The following is a 27,756-nucleotide window of genomic DNA, read 5'->3' as shown; positions in this document are numbered from 1 at the left end:
GTGAGCAGGACCTACTGAGAGGGGCCTCCATTCCCTTTGCTTTAAATTAACCTCTGTCTTTTGGTGCAGACTCACCGTGTCTCAGGACCTGGGCGAAGCCCCTTGATTCCCAAGCTTGCCCAGAATGCACCAATTCTCAGAGCAGGGAATGACTCCTGAACTCCATACTGCTCTGAGGCAAAGTTCTTTCTCCCTTTTCCCAAGGTTGCAGGTGGACAAGGAGAAGCCCGGACTCACACCCTCCCTTTCTGCCCCTTTCCCCCCTCCATTCTTTCCTCTCTCCACGCTGCTTTACTTCTCTCCATCTGCCCAGAGTGGTATGTCTTCCTTTTTCTTCCTGTTCCTTCCTCCCCGTGCTCCCTTTCCTCTTCTTTGCCCTCGTGGCTGTCTCTTTCCTTCCCTTCCAGATTTCCCTTTTACTTGATTTCAACTCACTGAGAACATAAAAGAAGGCCCATAGAAATGGAGATATATACCATGTTCATGGATGGATAGTCTCAGAGACGTCTATGCCTGCTAAGATTGAGCTACACATTAATAATAGGGTATCTCATGAAACAGGAAAAAGTTTGTCCATCGCTCATCTAGTATGGCCAATGGTTGAGCATGGACCCATGAACCAGGCTGTTCATGCAAGGGCACATGCCTGAGTTGGGGGCTCTTTTCCCAGTAAGGGCATGCAGGATGCAACCAATCAATGATTCTTTCATCATTGATGTTTCTATCTCTCTCTCTCCCTCTTCCTTCCTCTCTGTGAAATTAATTTAAAAAACATCCTTTAAGGAAATTTTGCCCATAAATTCATGCAGATCTCTACAAGGCCAATACTACTTCAAAGGTGAAGCTAAGGTGGATCGGCATACCAGATATTGGACCTACCTGAAGCCCTGGCAGAGCAGCGTGGTAGTCGCCAAGGCATGGACAGGTGAGGCAATGGAGCATATGAGAGAGTCAGAGACAACCTACACACACACACACACACACACACACACACACACACACATTAGGGTTGTGACATTGCACATCAGTAGGACAAAATGACATGGAAGGAAAGTCATTAAATATCCTTGCATTGGCTATCCAATACAAAATTAAAATGTCATGTCTATGTACTTATATGACAAAACTAATACATTTGAAAACATTAAAAATTAAGACATGTATACATGGAAAGACTTCATGAAGCGAGAGCCTAGCCACGCATTGAAAGAAAGCATTTGCAATGTAACTGACAAGGGTCACTGTCCAGCTTGTCTAAAGCTCTCCTAAAGCAAGCGGGACAGGGCCTGCCCGCGGTGTCCTCCCCACCCTGTGAAGGCGGAGGGACCTGAGCAGAGGACCAAGCCCAGAACGAGGAACTCAACCCACATCTGTTCCTGATGTGCAGGCCCTTCCCCTCTCTCTGCCATCATCACTTTCACTTTCCCTTTGCAGGAAGCCTGGGTCCTGCTGCACAGAGGAGCCTGTCTCCAGCAGAGGTCAGCTCTGTCCAGAGGGCGGGCCCCAGAGGAGGAGGGAAGGTGGGTCTGAGGCTGAGGAAGATCACACCCCAGGGCCCGCCCACTCCTGCTGCCAAAGCAGGAAGGAGGTGGGGCCTCAGCTGAGAAGGCTGGGAGTTTCTCCATCAAGGGACTTTCCTAAACCCTGGGCCTGTGAGCAGAAATGCAGCGCCAGCGCCGGGGACCAAGGGCAAGGCCCAGGCAACACTTCACTCCGGTGCCCTGGCCCAGGTATTGTCCCCACTCCATCCTCTGCAGCCCTTTCTACTTGGGCGCCCTGAGGTGTCTCTGTCCTCAGCCTTGTCCTCCCCTGGTCCAGCCTGGCCTCTCTCCCTCTCTGGGCACTTTCTCTGCAGGTCCCACTCCATGGGGGCTTTGCCCTCTTCTGGGGATGCCCCCACAATTGCTCCTGAATGGCTCTCCCGGTCTCCCCCAGGCTGTTGTCCACTTGGTCCTCCTGTCAGTCTGCACTTGTGGGGCTGGCTGTCCTCCCCCGCCGCCCCCCCGCTGTGGGGCCCCTGCTCTGTGGCCTTTCCTGTGCCCTCCTGACCGTCACAATCGCACTGAAGGATGAGCGGAGCACTGGGGGCATTTGGTTTGAAGCACTGGGATCCACTCTCTATGCTACCGACCCCGTTATCCACACAGAGTGAGAGGAGCTCGCTGAGAGGAAGGGAAATCCTGTGAGCAGAAGAGCAAAGTCAGACTGTCCCCAGAGACATGCCTGCCCTGGCGTTTATAGTGCACCCACCGGTGGGGAATGCTCTGTTTACAACGAGGAGAAAGGACCCTCTCACCCTGTAGGGCCACCGCTGCCAGCTGACCTCTGCAAGGGCGGGGCATGGCTTTGCCTGGGCAAGGGACCGGCTCTGTCACTTAGCAGCCCTGTGACTTGGGCAGCTACTCCCCTCCCTGTGCCCCGTTTCCTCCTCTGTAAAATGGGGTGAGGCCCCTGGATTTGGGGAGGAATAGAGGGGTTCAGATTCAAGGAGCTCTTAGAGCAGTAGCCGGAGCCTGCGAATTTAGGTGTTAGCCTGACATTAAAAAATAATAATAAACGTGCATAGGTGAAAGGTCAGTCATGAATTGCATCTTAATATGAAAATCTAATGTTTGGGGGTGGAGGCAGTTTTATTACTCATTTCAGTATTGAAATGATTAGGGGTGGGGGTGGGCGTGTGCTGTTGGAAGCAGCAGAGTCAGGCCCTAAGGGAGAGGACAGGAGCCTCCTCTTCTCCCCAGCCCCCTCCTTTCACCCCCCCCCCCCCCCGCCCCCGCTGTCCCTGTAGCCCCTGCCTTCCTCCTCTCCCCCGGCTTCCTGCCTGGAGGCAGCAGGAAATGCTGAAGGGAAGGGGTTGCTGGGAGGCAGGTATCCCAGGCCACCTGATGGGAGAAACTGGAGGGAACCCTGCATTTTCTCTTTTCTCTTCTGCCCCCAGGAACCCAATGAGATGGTTAAGTCTTGATTATTTCTACTTTCACTTTACAAACTGGCCTAACCCCAAAGGTCGGAATGGCTGCTACCTCTGCTACCAAGTGAAAAGAATACAGGAGGGCTTGTCCTGGGACGTGGGCACCGGGGTTTTTGAAAATGAGGTATGTGCCCCACGATGCTGTCATCAGAGGCAGGAGCTAAGCCAGGGAAGGATGTGGGAGATGATAATATGCAAAATGCCAGAGGCTTCTTCCCACAACACTGTCGTACGTTTTAGCCCTGGATGGCCCTGCCTGACCCTCCTGAATCGCCAGGTACACACCTGGGCTAGGACGGCAGCCTCAGCAGACACAGAGCAAGCCCCCACCCTGCAGCCAAGGACTAAGGTGTCCTGTGAAGGGTCCACCACACGCCAGCCCTCCCTTCTCCACCCGGACTGCAGACTACTCAGAGCCCTTACGGGGTGGACGGGGTGTCACTGTGGCAGTCCTACTCGTGGTAGCGTAATTGGAGTCACTTAGGTCATTAACCTTCTCTAGTATCCAGTGTTCAAACTTTCAGAGAAATCAATCAATTTAATGTTGATAACATACTTGGTAATATATCGAAGATATTGTTTCAACATATCGTTAATATAATAGTTCTTCATGAGATAGTTTACCTTCTTCTTTTGTACTACGTCACGGAGACAAGGTGTGTATTCTGTATTTGTCGCACACATCAATGCAGGCGAGCCACATTCAAGAGCACAGTAGACACCTGTGCTAGTGGCTCCCTGTGGGCAGCACGGCTCTGGGCCCTCCCCGGCAGGCAGCACCCAGGGAACAAGCCTGGACCCAGCGGCCTGGCCTGGAGCAGGCACCCTGATGCTCGTAGAATGAAAGAATGGGAGGGTGGGTGTTGGAGTTCATGGATGAGGGTGGGAAGGGATGACTAAACTAAAACAGCCTGGAGGGGAGACGTTTATAGAGGTTTCAATCAATCAACCAATCAACCAATCAACCAATCACATGCTTCTGAGACTCTGGCTCCCTGTCCCCTGGTCCCCACTCCTCCAGCCCTGCAACCTGCCTGCTCTGCCAGCCCAGAGGGCCCCCTCCCCCTCTCCGTCTCTCCCAGTTCTATCCCAAGAAGCCCGTCCACACAGAAATCTGCTTCTTGAATTGGTTCAAGACCCAGCAAGCCTTCTTGGCCCAGAACCTGTCCCGTGAGGAGAACTACCATGTCACGTGGTTCATGTCCTGGAGCCCCTGCTTCCAATGCGCGAGGCAGGTGGTGGCGTTCCTGAGGGACCACAAGCACGTGCAGCTGAGCATCTTCGCCGCCCGCCTCTACTACTCCAGGAGCCCCCAGTACCACCAGGGGCTGCGCAGCCTGCAAGGCGCAGGGGCCCAGGTGGCAATAATGACTCCAGCTGGTGAGAGCCCAGGGCACCCGGGCAGGAACTGGGGGGGACTAGGACCAGGCAGGAAGGACCTAGAGTCCCCAGGCAGGAAGGAGAACCCCCTTAGCTGCCTGTGGAGGTGGAGGTGGAGGTGGAGGTGGAGGTGGAGGTGGAGGCGGGGAGTCGGGGAGCCTCCCGGAGAAGAAGTTCAGGGGAGAGAGGTGGTCCAGGCTGGGGAGGGAGGTGAAGGACACGTGCAAGAGGAGGCTTCCAGAAGGGGGAGAGGCATGCTGGTTCCCAGGAGACAAGGAACTGGAGTGACAATGAAGTCCTGGAAGGAGAGAGAAAGGAGTGTGGGATCAGGATGGGAAGATGTGTCCCTAGGAGTCAGACTCTGTGAGTCCCCTCACGGCTCCGGAGCTGAAGCGCACCACGGTCTCCCCGTCCCTTTCAGACTTTGCCTTCTGCTGGGACATCTTTGTGGATGACCCCCTACGACCATTCTGGTACTGGAAAGGAATATATATAAACAGCTGCAGCCTATCTAAGAGTCTGGACGACATTCTCAGGGTGAGATTCCTCCCTCCTGCCCGCCCCCCCCCCCCCCCCCGCCGGCATCCCCCCTCCCCTTGTCTCCCTGGGCCTGTCTCTCCCTCTGGGTCACCTGCTCCCTCCTGGGCCCCAGCTCCAGCCCTCCCCTCAGGTCTCACAACTCCCTCTGCTTTCTCCCCTCCTGCGCCCCTTTTCCTCCCCCCCCCCCCGCCGCCTCTCCCCTCCCGCCTTTGTGACTGCCCCAGACTCTGCTCTGATCACCTTCCCACCTGCCTCACTCCCTGCTTCCTCCACCTCCTCCTTCTCCATCCAGAATCAGGAAAACTGAAGCGTGGACTTCCATCTCTCTAAGCACTCGGAGGTCTTCTGGTGAACGACGAATAAGACACTTTCTTCAAGAAGTGAAAACGGCCCTAGCAGGTTTGGCTCAATGGATAGAGCGTCAGCCTGTGAACTGAAGGGTCTCGGGTTTGATTCCAGACAAGGGCTCATGCTGGGGTTGCAGGCTCGACCCCTGAGCAGGAGGCAGCTGGTCAATGATTCTCTCTCATCATTGATGTTTTATCTCTCTCTCCCTCTCGCTTACTCTCTGAAATCAATAAAAAATAAAAATAAAAACAAGTAATAAAAACTCATCATTTGCCACCATCTCCAAATTGATCGAAAGAAACCAGCAAAAGGCAATGAATGAGCTCCTAAGGAATTTTTTAAAAATCTGATTGATTTACTTTTCATTTAAAATCAGTGATATGTTCCAAATACACACCGGGAACATTCTATTCCTTACTATCATAATCATATTTAGAGGATTAATTATTTACATTGATTTTGAATCCAAAACAATAACATGAAAGAGTAAGAATCTTCCTCAAAATGTCTTTTCCTCTGTAAGTGTTCCATGAAGTCCAAACAGTTCAATACGCACTTGCAAACGTGTGGGCACCTCAGGGAGGGCAGTGGTCACGCTAATTCCCACTGGTCACGTGACGTCAGTAATATTTACAGGAGCGGAATCTCAGAGTCAAAAGCCTAAAGGCATCGACCAGGACACGCTGAGAGGAGGGCTGCCTTGAAATGACAGCCCGTGCCATAGAGAAGAGGAAGACTCAGTGTCGCTATTGGGGAGAGCAACTGAAGTGGACGCTTGGCTGAGGGAGGGCTGGGGGGACTGCGGTCCTCAGGCCGCTCCAACTCCCCTCCCTGGAGAGGACGCTGGAGGGAGGGGCTTCCCTGCAGAGAGGGCCCCTCTGCCCTTGCCAGGACCTGGGCCACGCAGGATGCAGGCAGCAGCTGTCTGTCCTGCCGTGTCTCTGTGGAGCCGGAACCATGCTGAGCGAGCCCCTGGCAGCTGGGCACCCTGCACAAGGCCTTACAGGCAAACAGGGCTCCCTGTCTCTAACCATAGGCTTCCGCTCACATGTCCGGACCACCTGCTTCAGCCTCACACAGGATGTGAGGGACTGGGACTGAACCCTTTAGTGTGACAGACATTGGAGGGAGAGAGAATAAGGACAGTGGTGATGCTCGTGGCCAAAGCAGTAGGAAGGGACTGAGTCAGGAGGACACAAGCCAGAAGACTTGATAGACAAAGTGACCTGAGGAGATGGAGGAAAGGGACAGGAGAGGGGAGGGGTGGTGGGGTGGAGTGGGGCGGGGCGGGGCAAAGCAGGGCTGAGGGCCAATGGTGGGAGACAAGGGGCAGGAAGGAGATCCAGGGCAGAAGGCTGGGTTGTCAGGGGACTGTGGCCGCCATTGAGGGGCTGAAAGTCAGCTTGTTTCCCAGGACAAGACCAGTGGGATCAGGAGGACAGTGTGGGCCTGGCTCAGCCGCTCAGCGATACTATTGGAATCAGGCCCACCCCCCGGACCCCAACTCAGCTCTGGGGGTGGTCTTCTCCTGCTGGTCTCCTCCAAGATGGCGGCCCACCTCCACAATCATGCCTCCTTCCCAGGGGGCAGAGAGGGGACTGGACCAACCACAGAACGTTCAAGCCTGTACATCCTTTCGATGGGCAATAGCAGGGACCGACCCTGAAGGGCAGCTGATGGGCGGCCCATAAATCCGTTTCCAGGGGCCTTTCCTTCCTTTGGAGGCTCTGTGGGTGTGGCAGGGCGAACAGGACCGCATCCTGGATTCCCGCCTGTAACACGGAGAGAGGAACAGTGACTGACCTCGGGGCTGTGGTGACAGTTAAGTGTCGGGCACTTGGGACAATGTCTGAGATAGTTAGTCTTCAACAAAGGATGAGGTTATTGTAAAGAAGAGGGAAGTCTCTGGCTCCATAAATCAATCTGTTTACAAATAATCCTTCAGTCCTCCAGCCGTGTCTGCTCACACCATGTGCAGCCAGGTGTTGGGAAGAGGTGGTGACAAGCAGTATTGGGGGCCTCAGTAGGTGGTCAAGGCTGAGACCGAGGACAGGGCTGACCCCTGCTCCTGACTCCTCCTCCTGTCCCTTCTGCAGGTGTGCCAGGGAGAATGCCAGTCCCAGAAGTGACGGCACCATGCCCACGTGAGCAGGACCTACTGAGAGGGGCCTCCATTCCCTTTACTTTAAATTAACCTCTGTCTTTTGGTGCAGACTCACCGTGTCTCAGGACCTGGGCGAAGCCCCTTGATTCCCAAGCTTGCCCAGAATGCACCAATTCTCAGAGCAGGGAATGACTCCTAAACTCCATATTGCTGAGGCAAATTTCTTTTTCCCTTTTCCCAAGGTTGCAGGTGGACAAGGAGAAGCCCGGACTCACACCCTCCCTTTCTGCCCCTTTCCCCCCTCCATTCTTTCCTCTCTCCACGCTGCTTTACTTCTCTCCATCTGCCCAGAGTGGTATGTCTTCCTTTTTCTTCCTGTTCCTTCCTCCCCGTGCTCCCTTTCCTCTTCTTTGCCCTCGTGGCTGTCTCTTTCCTTCTCTTCCAGATTTCCCTTTTACTTGATTTCAACTCACTGAGAACATAAAAGAAGGCCCATAGAAATGGAGATATATACCATGTTCATGGATGGATAGTCTCAGAGACGTCTATGCCTGCTAAGATTGAGCTACACATTAATAATAGGGTATCTCATGAAACAGGAAAAAGTTTGTCCATCGCTCATCTAGTTTGGCCAATGGTTGAGCATGGACCCATGAACCAGGCTGTTCATGCAGGGGCACATGCCTGAGTTGGGGGCTCTTTTCCCAGTAAGGGCATGCAGGATGCAACCAATCAATGATTCTTTCATCATTGATGTTTCTATCTCTCTCTCTCCCTCTTCCTTCCTCTCTGTGAAATTAATTTAAAAAACATCCTTTAAGGAAATTTTGCCCATAAATTCATGCAGATCTCTACAAGGCCAATACTACTTCAAAGGTGAAGCTAAGGTGGATCGGCATACCAGATATTGGACCTACCTGAAGCCCTGGCAGAGCAGCGTGGTAGTTGCCAAGGCATGGACAGGTGAGGCAATGGAGCATATGAGAGAGTCAGAGACAACCTACACACACACACACACACACACACACACACACACACATTAGGGTTGTGACATTGCACATCAGTAGGACAAAATGACATGGAAGGAAAGTCATTAAATATCCTTGCATTGGCTATCCAATACAAAATTAAAATGTCATGTCTATGTACTTATATGACAAAACTAATACATTTGAAAACATTAAAAATTAAGACATGTATACATGGAAAGACTTCATGAAGCGAGAGCCTAGCCACGCATTGAAAGAAAGCATTTGCAATGTAACTGACAAGGGTCCCTGTCCAGCTTGTCTAAAGCTCTCCTAAAGCAAGCGGGACAGGGCCTGCCCGCGGTGTCCTCCCCACCCTGTGAAGGCGGAGGGACCTGAGCAGAGGACCAAGCCCAGAACGAGGAACTCAACCCACATCTGTTCCTGATGTGCAGGCCCTTCCCCTCTCTCTGCCATCATCACTTTCACTTTCCCTTTGCAGGAAGCCTGGGTCCTGCTGCACAGAGGAGCCTGTCTCCAGCAGAGGTCAGCTCTGTCCAGAGGGCGGGCCCCAGAGGAGGAGGGAAGGTGGGTCTGAGGCTGAGGAAGATCACACCCCAGGGCCCGCCCACCCCTGCTGCCAAAGCAGGAAGGAGGTGGGGCCTCAGCTGAGAAGGCTGGGAGTTTCTCCATCAAGGGACTTTCCTAAACCCTGGGCCTGTGAGCAGAAATGCAGCGCCAGCGCCGGGGACCAAGGGCAAGGCCCAGGCAACACTTCACTCCGGTGCCCTGGCCCAGGTATTGTCCCCACTCCATCCTCTGCAGCCCTTTCTACTTGGGCGCCCTGAGGTGTCTCTGTCCTCAGCCTTGTCCTCCCCTGGTCCAGCCTGGCCTCTCTCCCTCTCTGGGCACCTTCTCTGCAGGTCCCACTCCATGGGGGCTTTGCCCTCTTCTGGGGATGCCCCTACAATTGCTCCTGAATGGCTCCCCCGGTCTCCCCCAGGCTGTTGTCCACTTGGTCCTCCTCTCAGTCTGCACTTGTGGGGCTGGCTGTCCCCCCCGCCCCCCGCTGTGGGGCCCCTGCTCTGTGGCCTTTCCTGTGCCCTCCTGACCGTCACAATCGCACTGAAGGGTGAGCGGAGCACTGGGGGCATTTGGTTTGAAGCACTGGGATCCACTCTCTATGCTACCGACCCCGTTATCCACACAGAGTGAGAGGAGCTCGCTGAGAGGAAGGGAAATCCTGTGAGCAGAAGAGCAAAGTCAGACTGTCCCCAGAGACATGCCCGCCCTGGCGTTTATAGTGCACCCACAGGTGGGGAATGCTCTGTTTACAACGAGGAGAAAGGACCCTCTCACCCAGTAGGGCCACCACTGCCAGCTGACCTCTGCAAGGGCGGGGCATGGCTTTGCCTGGGCAAGGGACCGGCTCTGTCACTTAGCAGCCCTGTGACTTGGGCAGCTACTCCCCTCCCTGTGCCCCGTTTCCTCCTCTGTAAAATGGGGTGAGGCCCCTGGATTTGGGGAGGAATAGAGGGGTTCAGATTCAAGGAGCTCTTAGAGCAGTAGCCGGAGCCTGCGAATTTAGGTGTTAGCCTGACATTAAAAAATAATAATAAACGTGCATAGGTGAAAGGTCAGTCATGAATTGCATCTTAATATGAAAATCTAATGTTTGGGGGTGGAGGCAGTTTTATTACTCATTTCAGTATGGAAATGATTGGGGGTGGGGGTGGGCGTGTGCTGTTGGAAGCAGCAGAGTCAGGCCCTAAGGGAGAGGACAGGAGCCCCCTCTTCTCCCCAGCCCCCTCCTTTCACCCCCCCCCCCGCCCCCGCTGTCCCTGTAGCCCCTGCCTTCCTCCTCTCCCCCGGCTTCCTGCCTGGAGGCAGCAGGAAATGCTGAAGGGAAGGGGTTGCTGGGAGGCAGGTATCCCAGGCCACCTGATGGGAGAAACTGGAGGGAACCCTGCATTTTCTCTTTTCTCTTCTGCCCCCAGGAACCCAATGAGATGGTTAAGTCTTGATTATTTCTACTTTCACTTTACAAACTGGCCTAACCCCAAAGGTCGGAATGGCTGCTACCTCTGCTACCAAGTGAAAAGAATACAGGAGGGCTTGTCCTGGGACGTGGGCACCGGGGTTTTTGAAAATGAGGTATGTGCCCCACGATGCTGTCATCAGAGGCAGGAGCTAAGCCAGGGAAGGATGTGGGAGATGATAATATGCAAAATGCCAGAGGCTTCTTCCCACAACACTGTCGTACGTTTTAGCCCTGGATGGCCCTGCCTGACCCTCCTGAATCGCCAGGTACACACCTGGGCTAGGACGGCAGCCTCAGCAGACACAGAGCAAGCCCCCACCCTGCAGCCAAGGACTAAGGTGTCCTGTGAAGGGTCCACCACACACCAGCCCTCCCTTCTCCACCCGGACTGCAGACTACTCAGAGCCCTTATGGGGTGGACGGGGTGTCACTGTGGCAGTCCTACCCGTGGTAGTGTAATCAGAGTCGCTTAGGTCATTAACCTTCTCTAGTATCCAGTGTTCAAACTTTCAGAGAAATCAATCAATTTAATGTTGATAACGTGCTTTGTAATGTATCGAAGATATTGTTTCAACATATCGTTAATATAAAAGTTCTTCATGAGATAGTTTCCCTTCTTCTTTCGTACTACGTCACGGAGGCAAGGTGTGTATTCAGTATTTGTCACACACATCAATGCAGGCGAGCCACATTCAAGAGCACAGTAGACACCTGTGCTAGTGGCTCCCTGTGGGCAGCACGGCTCTGGGCCCTCCCCGGCAGGCAGCACCCAGGGAACAAGCCTGGACCCAGCGGCCTGGCCTGGAGCAGGCACCCTGATGCTCGTAGAATGAAAGAATGGGAGGGTGGGTGTTGGAGTTCATGGATGAGGGTGGGAAGCGATGACTAAACTAAAACAGCCTGGAGGGGAGACGTTTAAAGAGGTATCAATCAATCAACCAATCAACCAATCAACCAATCACATGCTTCTGAGACTCTGGCTCCCTGTCCCCTGGTCCCTACTCCTCCAGCCCTGCAACCTGCCTGCTCTGCCAGCCCAGAGGGCCCCCTCCCCCTCTCCGTCTCTCCCAGTTCTATCCCAAGAAGCCCGTCCACACAGAAATCTGCTTCTTGAATTGGTTCAAGACCCAGCAAGCCTTCTTGGCCCAGAACCTGTCCCGTGAGGAGAAATACCATGTCACGTGGTTCATGTCCTGGAGCCCCTGCTTCCAATGCGCGAGGCAGGTGGTGGCGTTCCTGAGGGACCACAAGCACGTGCAGCTGAGCATCTTCGCCGCCCGCCTCTACTACTCCAGGAGCCCCCAGAACCAGCAGGGGCTGCGCAGCCTGCAAGGCGCAGGGGCCCAGGTGGCAATAATGACTCCAGCTGGTGAGAGCCCAGGGCACCCGGGCAGGAACTGGGGGGGACTAGGACCAGGCAGGAAGGACCTAGAGTCCCCAGGCAGGAAGGAGAACCCCCTTAGCTGCCTGCGGAGGTGGAGGTGGAGGTGGAGGTGGAGGTGGAGGCGGGGAGTCGGGGAGCCTCCTGGAGAAGAAGTTCAGGGGAGAGAGGTGGTCCAGGCTGGGGAGGGAGGTGAAGGACACGTGCAAGAAGGAGGCTTCCAGAAGGGGGGAGAGGCGTGCTGGTTCCCAGGAGACAAGGAACTGGAGTGACAATGAAGTCCTGGAAGGAGAGAGAAAGGAGTGTGGGATCAGGATGGGAAGATGTGTCCCTAGGAGTCAGCCTCTGTGAGTCCCCTCACGGCTCCGGAGCTGAAGCGCACCACGGTCTCCCCGTCCCTTTCAGACTTTGCCTTCTGCTGGGACATCTTTGTGGATGACCCCCTACGACCATTCCGGTACTGGAAAGGAATATATATAAACAGCTGCAGCCTATCTAAGAGTCTGGACGACATTCTCAGGGTGAGATTCCTCCCTCCTGCCCCCCCCCCCCCCCCCCCGCTCCCGCCGGCATCCCCCCTCCCCTTGTCTCCCTGGGCCTGTCTCTCCCTCTGAGTCACCTGACCCTCCTGGGTCCCAGCTCCATCCCTCCTCTCAGGTCTCACAACTCCCTCTGCTTTCTCCCCTCCTGAGCCCCTTTTCCTCCCCCCCCCCCGCGTCCCCCCTCCTGCCTTTGTGACTGCCCCAGACTCTGCTCTGATCACCTTCCCACCTGCCTCACTCCCTGCTTCCTCCACCTCCTCCTTCTCCATCCAGAATCGGGAAAACTGAAGCGTGGACTTCCGTCTCTAAGCACTCGGAGGTCTTCTGGTGAACGACGAATGGTGGGAGACAAGACACTTTCTTCAAGAAGTGAAAACGGCCCTAGCAGGTTTGGCTCAATGGATAGAGCGTCAGCCTGTGAACTGAAGGGTCTTAGGTTTGATTCCAGACAAGGGCTCATGCTGGGGTTGCAGGCTCGACCCCTGAGCAGGAGGCAGCTGGTCAATGATTCTCTCTCATCATTGATGTTTTATCTCTCTCTCCCTCTCGCTTACTCTCTGAAATCAATAAAAACTAAAAATAAAAACAAGTAATAAAAACTCATCACTTGCCACCATCTCCAAATTGATCGAAAGAAACCAGCAAAAGGCAATGAATGAGCTCCTAAGGAATTTTTTAAAAATCTGATTGATTTACTTTTCATTTAAAATCAGTGATATGTTCCAAATACACACCGGTAACATTCTATTCCTTACTATCAGAATCATATTTAGAGGATTAATTATTTACATTGATTTTGAATCCAAAACAATAACATGAAAGAGTAAGAATCTTCCAGAAAATGTCTTTTCCTCTGTAAGTGTTCCGTGAAGTCCAAACAGTTCAATACGCACTTGCAAACGTGAAAACGCCTTTCTCTTCTGCGGGCACCTCAGGGAGGGCAGTGGTCACGCTAATTGCCACTGGTCACGTGACGTCAGTAATATTTACAGGAGCGGAATCTCAGAGTCAAAAGCCTAAAGGCATCGACCAGGACACGCTGAGAGGAGGGCGGCCTTGAAATGACAGCCCGTGCCATAGAGAAGAGGAAGACTCAGTGTCGCTATTGGGGAGAGCAACTGAAGTGGACGCTTGGCTGAGGGAGGGCTGGGGGGACTGCAGTCCTCAGGCCGCTCCAACTCCCTCCCTGGAGAGGACGCTGGGGGGAGGGGCTTCCCTGCAGAGAGGACCCCTCTGCCCTTGCCAGGACCTGGGCCACGCAGGATGCAGGCAGCAGCTGTCTGTCCTGCCGTGTCTCTGTGGAGCCGGAACCATGCTGAGCGAGCCCCTGGCAGCTGGGCACCCTGCACAAGGCCTTACCGGCAACCAGGGCTCCCAGGTCTCTCAGCACAGGCTTCCGCTCACATGTCCGGACCACCTGCTTCAGCCTCACACAGGATGTGAGGGACTGGGACTGAACCCTTTAGTGTGAGAGACATTGGAGGGAGAGAGAATAAGGACAGTTGTGATGCTCGTGGCCAAAGCAGTAGGAAGGGACTGAGTCAGGAGGACACAAGCCAGAGGGAAGACTTGATAGACAAAGTGACCTGAGGAGATGGAGGAAAGGGACAGGAGAGGGGTGGTGGGGCGGGGCGGGGCAAAGCAGGGCTGAGGGCCAATGGTGGGAGACAAGGGGCAGGAAGGAGATCCAGGGCAGAAGGCTGGGTTGTCAGGGGACTGTGGCCGCCATTGAGGGGCTGAAAGTCAGCTTGTTTCCCAGGACAAGACCTGTGGGAGCAGGAGGACAGTGTGGGCCTGGCTCAGCCGCTCAGCGATACTATTGGAATCAGGCCCACCCCCCGGACCCCAACTCAGCTCTGGGGGTGGTCTTCTCCTGCTGGTCTCCTCCAAGATGGCGGCCCACCTCCACAATCATGCCTCCTTCCCAGGGGGCAGAGAGGGGACTGGACCAACCACAGAACGTTCAAGCCTGTACATCCTTTCGATGGGCAATAGCAGGGACCGACCCTGAAGGGCAGCTGATGGGCGGCCCATAAATCCGATTCCAGGGGCCTTTCCTTCCTTTGGAGGCTCTGTGGGTGTGGCAGGGCGAACAGGACTGCCTCCTGGATTCCCCGCCTGTAACACGGAGAGAGGAACAGTGACTGACCTCGGGGCTGTGGTGACAGTTAAATGTCGGGCACTTGGGACAAAGTCTGAGATAGTCTTCAACAAAGGATGAGGTTATTGTAAAGAAGAGGGAAGTCTCTGGCTCCATAAATCAATCTGTTTACAAATAATCCTTCAGTCCTCCAGCCGTGTCTGCTCACACCATGTGCAGCCAGGTGTTGGGAAGAGGTGGTGACAAGCAGTATTGGGGGCCTCAGTAGGTGGTCAACGTTGAGACCGAGGACAGGGCTGACCCCTGCTCCTGACCCCTCCTCCTGTCCCTTCTGCAGGTGTGCCAGGGAGAATGCCAGTCCCAGAAGTGACGGCACCATGCCCAAGTGAGCAGGACCTACTGAGAGGGGCCTCCATTCCCTTTGCCTTAAATTAACCTCTGCCTTTTGGTGCAGACTCACCGTGTCTCAGGACCTGAGCGAAGCCCCTTGATTCCCAAGCTTGCCCAGAATGCACCAATTCTCAGAGCAGGGAATGACTACTCAACACCATATTGCTCTGAGGCAAAGTTCTTTTTCCCTTTTCCCAAGGTTGCAGGTGGACAAGGAGAAGCCCGGACTCACACCCTCCCTTTCTGCCCCTTTCCCCCCTTCATTCTTTCCTCTCTCCACGCTGCTTTACTTCTCTCCATCTGCCCAGAGTGGTATGTCTTCCTTTTTCATCCTCTTCCTTCCTCCCCGTGCTCCTTTTCCTCTTCTTTGGCCTCGTGGCTGCCTCTTTCCTTCCCTTCCAGATTTCCCTTTTACTTGATTTCAACTCACTGAGAACATAAAAGAAGGCCCATAGATATGGAGATATATACCATGTTCATGGATGGATAGTCTCAGAGACGTCTATGCCTGCTAAGATTGAGCTACACATTAATAATAGGGTATCTCATGAAACAGGAAAAAGTTTGTCCATCGCTCATCTAGTTTGGCCAATGGTTGAGCATGGACCCATGAACCAGGAGGTTCATGCAGGGGCACATGCCTGAGTTGGGGGCTCTTTTCCCAGTAAGGGCATGCAGGATGCAACCAATCAATGATTCTTTCATCATTGATGTTTCTATCTTTCTCTCTCCCTCTTTCTTCCTCTCTGTGAAATTAATTTAAAAAACATCCTTTAAGGAAATTTTGCCCATAAATTCATGCAGATCTGTACAAGGCCAATACTACTTCAAAGGTGAAGCTAAGGTGGATCGGCGTACCAGATATTGGACCTACCTGAAGCCCTGGCAGAGCAGCGTGGTAGTCGCCAAGGCATGGACCAGTGAGGCAATGGAGCATATGAGAGAGTCAAAGACAACCTACACACACACACACACACACACACACACACACACACACTAACACACACGCACTAACACACATACACACACACACACACACACACATTAGGGTTGTGACATTGCACATCAGTAGGACAAAATGACATGGAAGGAAAGTCATTAAATGTCCTTGCATTGGCTATCCAATACAAAATTAAAATGTCATGTCTATGTACATATATGACAAAACTAACACATTTGAAAACATTAAAAATTAAGACATGTATACATGGAAAGACTTCATGAAGCGAGAGCCTAGCCACACATTGAAAGAAAGCATTTGCAATGTAACTGACAAGGGTCACTGTCCAGCTTGTCTAAAGCTCTCCTAAAGCAAGCGAGACAGGGCCTGCCAGCGGTGTCCTCCCCACCCTGTGAAGGCGGAGGGACCTGAGCAGAGGACCAAGCCCAGAACGAGGAACTCAGCGCACATCTGTCCTGATCCAAGGCCACACTTTCCCATCATTCAACAGGCAGGTGGAGAGCGTGCACTGGGCACAGGCTTGGGCTGGGTGCAGGGTGGTGTGGGGAGGGCTCCAGCCTGGCCCTCCAAGGGGAGCAGGGCCTGTCCCATCCCCTCTCTCTGCCATCATCACTTTCACTTTCCCTTTGCAGGAAGCCTGGGTCCTGCTGCACAGAGGAGCCTGTCTCCAGCAGAGGTCAGCTCTGTCCAGAGGGCGGGCCCCAGAGGAGGAGGGAAGGTGGGTCTGAGGCTGAGGAAGACCACACCCCAGGGCCCGCCCACCCCTGCTGCCAAAGCAGGAAGGAGGTGGGGCCTCAGCTGAGAAGGCTGGGAGTTTCTCCATCAAGGGACTTTCCTAAACCCTGGGCCTGTGAGCAGAAATGCAGCAGCAACACAGGAACCAATTCTTCACTCCGGTGCCCTGGCCCAGGTACTGCCGCACTCTGTCCTTCTCTGTAGCCCTTTCTACTTGGGCGCCCTGAGGTGTCTCTGTCCTCAGCCTTGTCCTCCCCTGGTCCAGCCTGGCCTCTCTCCCTCTCTGGGCACCTTCTCTGCAGGTCCCACTCCATGGGGGCTTTGCCCTCTTCTGGGGATGCCCCCACAATTGCTCCTGAATGGCTCCCCCGGTCTCCCCCAGGCTGTTGTCCACTTGGTCCTCCTCTCAGTCTGCACTTGTGGGGCTGGCTGTCTCCCCCGCCGCCCCCCGCTGTGGGGCCCCTGCTCTGTGGCCTTTCCTGTGCCCTCCTGACCGTCACAATCGCACTGAAGGATGAGCGGAGCACTGGGGGCATTTGGTTTGAAGCACTGGGATCCACTCTCTATGCTACCGACCCCGTTATCCACACAGAGTGAGAGGAGCTCGCTGAGAGGAAGGGAAATCCTGTGAGCAGAAGAGCAAAGTCAGACTGTCCCCAGAGACATGCCCGCCCTGGCGTTTATAGTGCACCCACCGGTGGGGAATGCTGTGTTTACAACGAGGAGAAAGGACCCTCTCACCCAGTAGGGCCACCGCTGCCAGCTGACCTCTGCAAGGGCGGGGCATGGCTTTGCCTGGGCAAGGGACCGGCTCTGTCACTTAGCAGCCCTGTGACTTGGGCAGCTACTCCCCTCCCTGTGCCCCATTTCCTCCTCTGTAAAATGGGGTGAGGCCCCTGGATTTGGGGAGGAATAGAGGGGTTCAGATTCAAGGAGCTCTTAGAGCAGTAGCCAGAACCTGGGAATTTAGGTGTTAGCCTGACATTAAAAAATAATAATAAACTTTCATAGGTGAAAGGTCAGTCATGAATTGCACCTTAATATGAAAATCTAATGTTTGGGGGTGGAGGCAGTTTTATTACTCATTTCAGTATTGAAATGATTGTGGGTGGGGGGTGGGCGTGTGCTGTTGGAAGCAGCAGAGTCAGGCCCTAAGGGAGAGCACAGGAGCCCCCTCTTCTCCTCCCCCTCCCTGCCCTCCTCCTGTCCCCCATCTTCCAGTCTGGAGGTGCCAGGAAATGCTGAAGGGAAGGGGTTACTGGGAGGCAGGGCGCCCAGGCTCTCCATGGTGTTCAGGAGTCACCAGATGGGAGAAACTCGAGGGAACACTGAATTTTCGGTTTTCTCTCTTGCCCCCTGCAATCGCATGAGAAGAATATATCCTAAGACCTTCGACTTCAACTTCCAAAACATAGATTCCTATGGGCGGAAGTCTACCTTCCTCTGCTTCGAAGTGGAAAGATGGGAGAATGGCTCATTTCTTGACTCTCAAAATGGTGTCTTTCGAAACCAGGTATGTGCCCCAAGATGTGGTCATCACAGGCAGGAGCTAAGCCAGGGAAGGATGTGGGGAGATGATAATAGGTAAAATGCCAGCGGCTTCTTCCCACAACACTGTCCTGCGTTTTAGCCCTGGATGCCCCTGCCTGACCCTCACAAATTGCCATAGACGAGCAGTTGCCAACCGGTGGTCCATGGAGCACTGGTGGCCTGTGAGGTCTGAAAGGTTGGTGACTGCTGCCATAGACGGTGGCATCTGACTTACCCACGAGGCCTCCTCTAGGGGACCTGCTGGCCCTCAGTGGCTACCTCGTCCATAGGCCTTGAGCCATCTTGGAGGAAAGGGCGTCTAAGCTTGGGTAAAAGTGCTGACAGGCTTATTTGTATAGAAAAGAGTATATTCGATTGGACTCACATACATAAATGCTTTTTCCATATTCAAAAGCAAAATTTTTATAAAGGCCTGTTTCACCTCCCTGTCCTGTTTCTCAGTGATTGCTCTATTGTTATTAGAATTCAGCCACTAATCCAATTAGCAAAATGGGTCTCAGATCTAGATCATACATACAACAAAGTAAGCACTCTTCTTACACCATTCTTCTTGGGAGCTCAGGCTGTGGGCTGCCTCAGAGGTAACGCTCACATCCTGAAGGTTCTCTGATAGGCTGTACGTAAGCCTCTGTTATGTGCTGTGGTTTATCATAAGAAATTTCCCACAGGCTAAGCTTGATATTCAAGATGTTGGTTGTAGGAGAATTGCAAAAATGAATGTGTTTGCCATAACGTTAAATACCTGGATTAGAACCACAAAAACGTGAAATGCTATCTCTCTATATAAAAGCCCAGCAACTGAACGGAATGACCAAAACGATTGGTCGACCAGTCACTATGATGCACAATGACCACCAGGGGGCAAACGCTTAACACAGGAGATGCCCCTGGTGGTCAGTGTGCTCCCACAGTGGGTCGATCCCCGCAGGCCACACCCCACCAACAGTGCACGAATACGTGCACCAGGCCTCTAGTATATATATATATATATATATATATATATATATATATATATATATATAAAAGTCAAGTGACCAGAACACTGGAACGACTAGTTGCTTTGATGCACACTGCGCCCCGATCAGCTCCCAGCCCCCACTACCATAAATGAGAGTGTGGGCGGCCAACCTCCCATGGCCCCTCCCCGCAGCCGGCCCTGCCCTGATCGGCCCCAAAGGTGGCTGGCCAGCCGGATCCCACCCGTGCATGAATTCATGCACCAGGCCTCTACTTATAAATGAAGATACACACACACACACACACACACACACACACACTAAGGAACATAGCTTGTCTGCCAGATCTGGCATATAAAGGATTGAAAAATATTAAATACTAGAAGCCCGATGCACTAAGATTCGTGCCAGAATGGGCCTTCCTTTCCCTGGCTGCTGGCACCGCCTTCGCTCTGGCCGGAGCCTTTTTCCGCCTTCCTACACTGCTCAAAAGCCCAGAACGGCCAGGGGTGGTGCGGAACACTCGGCGCCCGTGCATGCAAATTAACCCGCCATCTTTGTTGGGTTAATTTGCATACTCACTCCTGATTGGCTGGTGGGCATCACGAAGGTATGGTCAATTAGCATGTTACTCTTTTATTAGGTAGATACTAGAGACTCTGAGCCCTTTGAAAGCAGAAAATGACCAATCAATGCTGGATTGACTTGACAGACCTAGTTCAGCAGAGTTTTGATGGAAAAACATGAGATTGAAAGCTCGTTAAAATGTACTTAAATATGCATTACAAGGGTTTCACCATTGTTTTCCTACAGCAATGGCATTTTCCCAATAATTGAAAAGTGATTCTCTTCCCAGGGTAATGTGGTTGTCACTTATCGTGTGTTTTCTTCTTCGTCTTTTACTGTGCTTTCAAATACTTAAAATGCTTGCGCGCTTCCTTTTCAGAAAGTTATGAAATTACACTTAAAAATAATTTAATTTTAAATGCTCTTTTAAAGGTGTCTGTGTGTCTGGCATGCCCCTTTTCCTAGGAGCCAGCTCTGAGACATTGTTCAGCAATGCTTTTCAATGTTCATTATCTTTACACCTAGAAGATCTAGTTTTCTTCCATCTTCCAGGGCTTCGTGGAATAAGAAATGAATCTAGTACAAATGATGATTAAATGTTTCTGGGCAACAGTAGAGTTAGCAAACAGATTATTTATCCACAGACGCCACGTCGGTCCGCTGGAGCAGGGGTTGGACACATTGGAAATGTAATGGGATCAGCATCACGTTGTTTGGGGTCAGTTTTCTTTTGCTGTGCGTTTTAGAACGGGGGTGGGGCCTGCGTGTCCTTATGAAGCTGTGGTCCACACACGCGCCCGTGAGGGAGCCCGGGCCTGCTGCGCCCTCGGGTGGGGCAGCCCCGGCGAGCATCAGTGTTTGGTAGAGTGGCTCTCACGTGAAACAAAACCACCGTAGAGTACAGTGTACAGCTGTGTTGCTGATTTTCCTTTGAAATATAAAATATTTGAAGCTTTTTTTTGTCAAAAGTGATAACATCGTAATGCAAATAAAAAACCTTTTTGTGGTTGTAAGATTTAGCTTATGAATCATTCAAATCGGAGTGAAAGATTACCAGGTCATTGTTAATGACTTAGTCTATTAAGACTATATGTACTTATCTACAAGTGCTTTTTAATTAGTACAAGATATATGTCTGTTTTGCAGAAATAAAATGCTGCTTAGAGATTCTCTTTAAATATTTTTGTGCTCAAATGTATTTTCTGTTGACCTATGGAATGTTCTGTACAAAGGTATGTGGTCATACTCTTGGGCTAGATACTTCTGTTTTTAAAAATCCGGACTTAGCCAAGTGTACTCGACCACGTTAAAAATAGTATCGTTGTTATTAAAATGTTGATTGAAAGGAGAGAAAAGAAAAGAAAGCAGGTCTAGGACAGTCAGGGCCCGCTGTGCAGCAGGGCCTTATGGGGCCCTCGGAAGTGCTCTGCTGGCTGTGTCCTCCCCCAGCTGCCTCCTGCCCCCTCCAGGCCCAGGATGTGGACCCCCAGGGGAGCACCCACACCCACATCCTGTGCGCCCCCAGGCGCTCTGAGCAAGCACTGTCTCCTGTGAAATGTCCGCCACACAGCAGCCCTCCCTCTGCACCCGGACTGCAGACTATTCAGAGCCCTTATGGGATGGAGGGGGTGTCTCTGTGGCAGTACTTCCCTGTGGGAGGGCAATCGGGGTCGCTTAGGTCATTAACCTTCTCTAGTACCCAGTGTTCAAACTTTCAGAGAAATAGATCAATTTAATGTTGATAACGTACTTTGTAATACATCTAAGATATTGTTTCAACATATCTATAATAATAAAAGGGTAATATGCTAATTAGACTGGAAGTCCTTCCAGACGAAGCTGGGGCCCGAGAGAAGCCGCCCAGGTCCCAGGTGCCTGCCAGCAGCCGGAGGAGGAGGGAAGGCCGGGTCCTGGGTGCCTGAGGGAAGCCGGTGTCAGCAGCCGGGGAAAGGAAGGCCTATTCTTGCACGAATTTTCATGCATCAGACCTCCAGTAGTTCATATAAAAGTTCTTCATGAGATAGTTTACCTTCTTCTTTCGTACTACGACACGGAGACAAGGTGTGTATTCCGTATTTGTCGCACACATCAATGCAGGCGAGCCACATTCAAGAGCACAGTAGACACCTGTGCTAGTGGTTCCCTGTGGGCAGCACGGCTCTGGGCCCTCCCCGGCAGACAGCACCCAGGGAACAAGCCTGGACCCAGCGGCCTGGCCTGGAGCAGGCCCTCAGGATGTTGGAGTTCATGGATGCGTGTGGGAAGGGATGAGTCAATAAAACATTGGGGAGGGGAGGGGTTTACAAAGGGATGAATTGCTCTGTGATGATGCTCAGTGGTTGAGCATCGACCCCTGCACCAAGAGGTCACTGTTAGATTCCATTCAGGGCACATGTCCAGGTTGCAAGTTTGATCTTCAGTGAGGGGCGTGCAGGAGGCAGCTGTTCTATGCTTCTCTTGCATCAATGTTTCTATCTCTTCTTTTCCCTTCTTCTCTCTAAAAATCAATAAAAACAGCCCTAGCTGATTTGCTCAGTGGATAGAGGCCTGCAGACTGAAGGGTTCTGGGTTTGATTCCAGTCAAGGGCACATGCCCAGGTTGTGGGCTCGATCCCCAGTGTGGGACATGCAGGAGATAGCCAATCAATGAGTCTCTCTCATCATTGATGTTTTTTATCTCTCTCCCTCTCCCTTCCTTTCTGAAATCAATAAAAAAATATTTTTAAAAAATAAAAATCAATAAAAACTTATTTTTTAAAAATAAAATGGGGATAAATCAATCAACAACATGACCCTGAGACTATTGCTCCCTGTCCCCTGGTGCCCACCCCCCAGTCCTGTCACATGCCTGCTCTGTCACATGCCTCCTCTGTCACATGCCTGCTCTGTCACATGCCTGCTCTGTCACGAGGGTCTCCCCTCTCTCTCTCTCTCCATCTCTCCCAGTTGTATCCTGGCCACGCAGAACTCTGCTTCCTGGATTGGTTCTGTGATGTGGTTCTGTCTCCGGATGAGATTCTGTGTCCTGATGTGCAATACCGTGTCACCTGGTACATATCCTGGAGCCCCTGCTTCGAGTGTGCAGAGCAGGTGGCTGACTTCCTGAAGGAGAACAGGAACGTGGACCTGTGCATCTCCGCCGCCCGCCTCTACTATGAGAACGAAGATGACCAGGGGCTCCGAGATCTGGTTGATGCAGGGGCGCAGGTGGCCATGATGGCTCCAGAGGGTGAGAGCAGAGGGAGCTGGGGCAGGAATGTGGGGGGCGGGGGGCAGGTAGAGGTCCCTAGGGAGAGTGTGGCAGGGGAACTTGGGAAACTGAGGCCGGAGTGATGACACCTGGCAAGGAGGAAACTGGGCCCTGAGTGGGGTTGCCCAGGGGAGGCTCAGGAGAGAAAGGCTCCTAGGCTGACCTGCCTGCTTTCTCCCCTCTTTACTGCAGACTTTAAATACTGCTGGGATAACTTCGTGTACCACTGGGGAAGGCGTTTTAACTACTGGAAGAAAATTCGTCGAAATTATTATATTCTGCAGGAGAAGCTTGATGAAATCCTCTGGTATGGGTTTCCTCCCCCCCTCCCCCCTTCCCACACACACCCCTTACCTCCCAAGACCTTCACTTGAGCTCTGGGCCTCTCTGCTCCTTCAGGTGCCTCTCCACCCCGACCCTTCCTCCCTCCACCCCTCAGCGCCTCCCTCTCCCCCAGCAAAGGTGCTCCCCCCCTTCCTTGGGCCTCCCATCTCACCACATTAACCAAATGTTGTTACTAAACCGAACACAAGTGGTCATGAATGTGTATGAGTGTGGCCATCAGAAGACTGAGGAGACAGAGAATGACTGCATTCGGTTGCTAGGGCTTCCTTAGTAACAAACTGTAGCCCAGCCCCTGTGGTGTTAATGCCCCTAGTCTTTTGAGCAGCTATTTAAAATATATATATATATATATATATATATATATATATATATATATATATATATATATTGATTTTAGAGAGGAAGGGAGAGGGAGAGAGAGATGGAAACATCAATGATAAAAGAGAATCATTGATCAGCTGCCTCCTGCACACCCCACACTAGGGATTGAGCCCAAACCCGGGCATGTGCCCTGATGGGGAATCGAACCATGACCTCCTGGTTCAGAGTCCGCTGCTCAACCATTGAGCCACACTGGTCGGGCTGAGCAGCTATACTTAATTAGGCCTTTTCCACGTGGTAAAACTCTTCCTGCTCAACTCCCTTTGTTCTCAGGAAGGTCCTCGCAAGTTGCTAATGTGTGTGTGTTTTTGTCTCCTCAGAGGCTGAGGAGAATTCATGACTTTGTTTTTGGATGGAAAGATGTCTCCAAGCGGCTGGCTCCCCGGAGCTGGAATGGAAAAGCCCTATCTAAAACTGAAGAAGCACAGATTTCTCTCCAGGTTCTCTGAAGCTCCCCTCCCCCCAAGTCCCTCGCTGCATAAAAACCCTCGACTTTAGCTTTTTGGAGAGGACACATTTGAGAGATCTCGCTGTCCTCTTCTTTGGCCAAATCGAATAAACCTTTCTCTGTCTTCAAGCACTGGTGTCTCTGTGTTTTGGCTACGAGCACATCGGGCACACAAACCTGAATTTTGGGAGGTGATTCAGTAGCAACTCCACAGGGGAGGGTCTTAGCAACAGACACTTAGACCCTCACAGTTCTGGAGGCTGGAAGGCCACGATGGAGGTGTCGGCAGGTTGGTTGCTCCTGAGGCCTCTCTCTTTGGCTTGCAGATGGCCGCCTTCTCGTTCTGTCCTCACGTGGTCTTTCCTTTGTGCATGACCCTTGGTGAGTCCCTCAGGTCCCTCTAAGTGTCCCAACTTCCGCTTCTTATAAGAACATCAGTCAGATTGGATCAGGGTTCACCCTAAGTGTCTCATTTAAACTGAATCACATCTCTAAAGGCCTTGTCTCAAAGATAGCCACATTCTGAGGACTTCAGCATATCAATTTGGGGCGAGGAGACACAATTCAGCCCACACAATGACCAAGGACCTTTCTGAGTGAATGGGTGTGGGAAAAGCATGAGCCTTGTCCTGTGTGTCTGTCTCCCAGGTTATGTCCAACCTGACCCTGACTCACCTGCTTCCATTCCAGGCTGCTTCCCCAGGAGCCCCTCTCACCCTGTCCTCATCACACACCACCTTCACTCTACTCCTCCCTTATGCATTCCCAAATTGCTGCCAGAGGGGTAGCTCTGGAGGAGCTGCCACCAGGGATGGTGTTAGACAGACATGAGCAGAGCGAAGATGATGGTCCGGGTATAGAAACACCAGGGAAGAAAGCCCTGGATGCCTAGTGTGCATATGAGGACAAGATAAAGGCCTCTTTGCCCTTGCTGTGGCCTTCCACAACTAATGAGAAGCACCTGGTAATTAAACCCCAAGATTGTTAGCTCCTCTGATCCAAACAGCCCTCTGTTCAAACTACAAGACAAGATAAGCTACTTTCAAGGCTACATTCTTGCCTACCCCTCCTCCCTGCTGTTTTTACAACTCCAGGATAATTTGCACCAAGAAGTCACTAGTTAGTAGAAAGTTCCCTTCCCCCTTCTTCTTCAAACAAGCCTCTTTTTAACTTTTCATAACTTTTACTCTAAGCATGTTTTACAGGTTTGGGAAAAATACTAATAAGATAGCTGCCAGACTGTCCCAGCCCCAAATCCACCCCCACCTCCCCACCACCGCTTCCTTGTCACCTACAACAGCAGCCAGTACCTTTTAAAAGAGCAGGCCAGTGCTTATTACCTGCCCTTGTTTTGATTAGCAATGCACCAGTTCTTTCCCTTCGGGGAAAGTTAAATAAACTCTCTCTCTCTGTATCTATCTCCTTCGCCCAGTTGTGAGTTCTTCCACAGCTTGCATTATCACCAGCCAAAACCCTAATACCTAGCAAGGGGAAAACCGGGAAAACAAGAACCTTGTCCCCAGAGTAACCTACCCTCCCCTAGCATATGATCACCCAGTTTGTGGTAATTTGTTAAGGCTAGGGCCTGGCCAGCGTGGCTTAGTGGTTGAGCATCAACCTATGAACCATCAGGGTTCAATTCCCAGTAGGGGCACATGCCCAGGCTGTGGGCTCAATCCCCAGTGTGGGGCGTGCAAGAGACAGCTGATCAATGATTCTCTCTCACCATTGATATTTCTATCACCCTCTCCCTTCCTCTCTGAAATCAATCTGTACATATAAAAGCCTAATATGCTAAGTGTCTGACCATTCCACCGTTTGACCAATCACTATGACACTATCCACCAGGGGGGAGATGCTCCGACCGGTAGGTAGCTTGCTGCTGGGGTCTGGCCAATTGGGGACTGGGCAAGAAGGCCAGACACACCCAGGAGCCCTCACATGGTCACTCCCTGGCTGGGGTGCATCCTGGATAGCAAGAGGGCCCAAGCCAGGCTGAGGGACCCTGGTGCACATGCACCAGGCCTCTAGTAAAAATATATTTAAAAAAAAGAAAGGCTGGGTCTGGTGGGTGGCTTTGGAGCCTGGGCAGCTGGTTCTGGTCCACCCCACTCTGCCCCCTCCTAACTGTGTGGCCCTGGGCAAAGCCACCAGGGTCTTCGTCTCCCACATCTGCTAGCACTCTGCTGAGATTCCAGGTGGTTAGTGACTGGCAGCTCCTCCCATACCCACGAGGACTCCTCTCAGCGGGGAGCCTTGGACAACATGTCCTCTCTGCTGGTGTGGGGCCCTGTGCGCAGAACCCAGCCATTCCCTGTGCTGTGTGAGGCCAGAGTTACTGAGCTCCTGCCAGCAGGCAGCCCGCGTCCTGCAGCTTCTCCCCAAACACTGACCTGTAAGGTGCGGACCGTCTCCTAAAATCAGTCCCTCTCGTCACCTCCTGAGGCAGGGATGAGGGTCACCTGACAGATGGGGAAACTGAGGCTCTGAGGAGCTGTGGGACTTGTCCAGGAGCCTCCCAGCTGGGAAGTAGCCCGAGCCAGGCTCCTGACTGTACGTCGGAGGCCCTTCCTCTGCCCCTCGGGCCCCTTCTCATCGAGTCTCCCCCAGGACGTCTCCTGCTGCCGCTTCAAAGGACCGGTTCTCACTGCTCCTGCCTTTAAAATGAGGGTGTCCCTGTCCCACAGCTTCTTTCCGGTCCCCAGTGCTTGTGCGGCCTTGACCAAAGTGGTTGTGACCCTGGGAGAGAGTTGGGCAGCATCACAGGCCTGGTTAGAATCCTGGCACCTGGCTCTGCCACCCACCAGCTGTGAGGTGTCAGGCAAGGCCTTGCCCTCGGAGCCTCGGCTTCCCCATCTGTGCGATGGGTATAAGGTGCTGACCTTGTGGGGCTTGCTAGGGAAGCAAAGGTATGTGGAAGCACTCTGCAGACCGAGAGTGTGGGCAGCATCTTCTGAGTGTGAGTATCTTCTGGTGGTAATTAGGGGTCAGCTAGTCATTCTTTGGTTTATTCAGCAAGTCTTGATTGAGATCACAGTAGGTGCCAGGCACTGTTCCAGTGCTGGGGTCCCAGCAAGGCACAAAGGCAACAAACATCCCTACCCCCTGTGGCTCACATCCCATGTGGAGACACTCAATTAACAGTGCTCTAACATACATGTACCATATCAGAGGCTGATCCCTGCTGCAAAGATAGGGTAGGGGACAGGGAGGGAGGGGGTGCTGGTTTCCTGGGGAGTGAGCTGGGGGTGTTTGAGCAGAGACCTGAATGAAGTGAGGGAATGAGCCCAGTGGGTACATAGAGGACAGGGGTGAGGCACAGGGAGTGCAAAGGCCCTGGGGTGGGGGCCTGTGTTTGAGGAGCAGCATGGAGGCGAGTGTGGCTCTGAGTGTGGCTGACTGGAGTGGCGTGAGCTGGGAGGCTGTGGGTGAGGGAGGTGGGGCAGTGTGGGAGGCAGGGGCATCTGAAGGAAGGGGGTGGCACCGTTCAGGGAGGGCAGAGTGAGTCCTGGTAGATGATTGGCGTGCTATTTTAAGTCAGAAGTCAATAGTTAGGGACAAACTCGGAGACTTCTGCAGACCCACTGTGTGACTCTCATTCCTTCTCTGTCTTGGTAAAAAGGAAGTAAAAGGGAGTGAGGCCCATTTAACACATGCTTTGCAGGGTTTTAATGAGACTCAGGAAGCTGGTGAGGGGGTTGCTCTGGCGGGGGGCGGGGGGGGGGGGAAGGGGGCGGGGAGGTCCCTGCACACCAGGGGGCACGGAGAGGGCACTGGGCTTACTGGGGCCACATTC

The 27,756-nt window shown here is 52.7% G+C and overlaps 3 protein-coding genes across 6 annotated transcripts; all 3 read left to right on the top strand.

The window, feature by feature from the left end:
• The first annotated feature begins 1,609 nt into the window (after window positions 1-1,609).
• LOC307101907 (DNA dC->dU-editing enzyme APOBEC-3C-like) lies at window positions 1,610-5,469 on the top strand. 2 transcript variants are annotated; one of them, XM_079775416.1, is made up of 5 exons: window positions 1,610-1,730; window positions 2,939-3,095; window positions 4,108-4,351; window positions 4,773-4,888; window positions 5,184-5,469. In XM_079775416.1, the coding sequence occupies exons 1-5, from the start codon at window positions 1,663-1,665 to the stop codon at window positions 5,196-5,198; spliced, it is 600 nt and encodes a 199-aa protein (XP_079631542.1). In that variant the 5' UTR covers window positions 1,610-1,662; the 3' UTR covers window positions 5,199-5,469. The 2 variants fall into 2 exon arrangements, with proteins under 2 accessions (XP_079631542.1, XP_079631541.1); XM_079775415.1 differs by having other exon boundaries at window positions 4,054-4,351.
• A 3,519-nt stretch (window positions 5,470-8,988) lies between these two features.
• Window positions 8,989-12,837, top strand: LOC307100927 (DNA dC->dU-editing enzyme APOBEC-3Ca-like). Of its 2 annotated transcripts, none has more exons than XM_079773566.1 (5): window positions 8,989-9,109; window positions 10,309-10,465; window positions 11,424-11,721; window positions 12,139-12,254; window positions 12,549-12,837. In XM_079773566.1, the coding sequence occupies exons 1-5, from the start codon at window positions 9,042-9,044 to the stop codon at window positions 12,561-12,563; spliced, it is 654 nt and encodes a 217-aa protein (XP_079629692.1). In that variant the 5' UTR covers window positions 8,989-9,041; the 3' UTR covers window positions 12,564-12,837. The 2 variants fall into 2 exon arrangements, with proteins under 2 accessions (XP_079629692.1, XP_079629691.1); XM_079773565.1 differs by having other exon boundaries at window positions 9,032-9,109; window positions 9,235-10,465.
• A 3,674-nt stretch (window positions 12,838-16,511) lies between these two features.
• Window positions 16,512-24,112, top strand: LOC307100930 (DNA dC->dU-editing enzyme APOBEC-3C-like). 2 transcript variants are annotated; one of them, XM_079773570.1, is made up of 5 exons: window positions 16,512-16,637; window positions 17,837-17,975; window positions 22,483-22,765; window positions 22,979-23,099; window positions 23,841-24,112. In XM_079773570.1, the coding sequence occupies exons 1-5, from the start codon at window positions 16,588-16,590 to the stop codon at window positions 23,959-23,961; spliced, it is 714 nt and encodes a 237-aa protein (XP_079629696.1). In that variant the 5' UTR covers window positions 16,512-16,587; the 3' UTR covers window positions 23,962-24,112. The 2 variants fall into 2 exon arrangements, with proteins under 2 accessions (XP_079629696.1, XP_079629697.1); XM_079773571.1 differs by having other exon boundaries at window positions 22,979-23,093; window positions 23,833-24,075.
• The last annotated feature ends 3,644 nt before the right edge of the window (window positions 24,113-27,756 follow it).

The sequence above is a fragment of the Cnephaeus nilssonii genome (assembly GCF_951640355.1).
Source record: "Cnephaeus nilssonii genome assembly, chromosome: 6".
NCBI classification, from domain to species: Eukaryota; Metazoa; Chordata; class Mammalia; order Chiroptera; family Vespertilionidae; genus Cnephaeus; species Cnephaeus nilssonii.
Note: the sequence above shows the minus strand (reverse complement) of the source record. Positions and strands in the feature narration are given on the sequence as shown.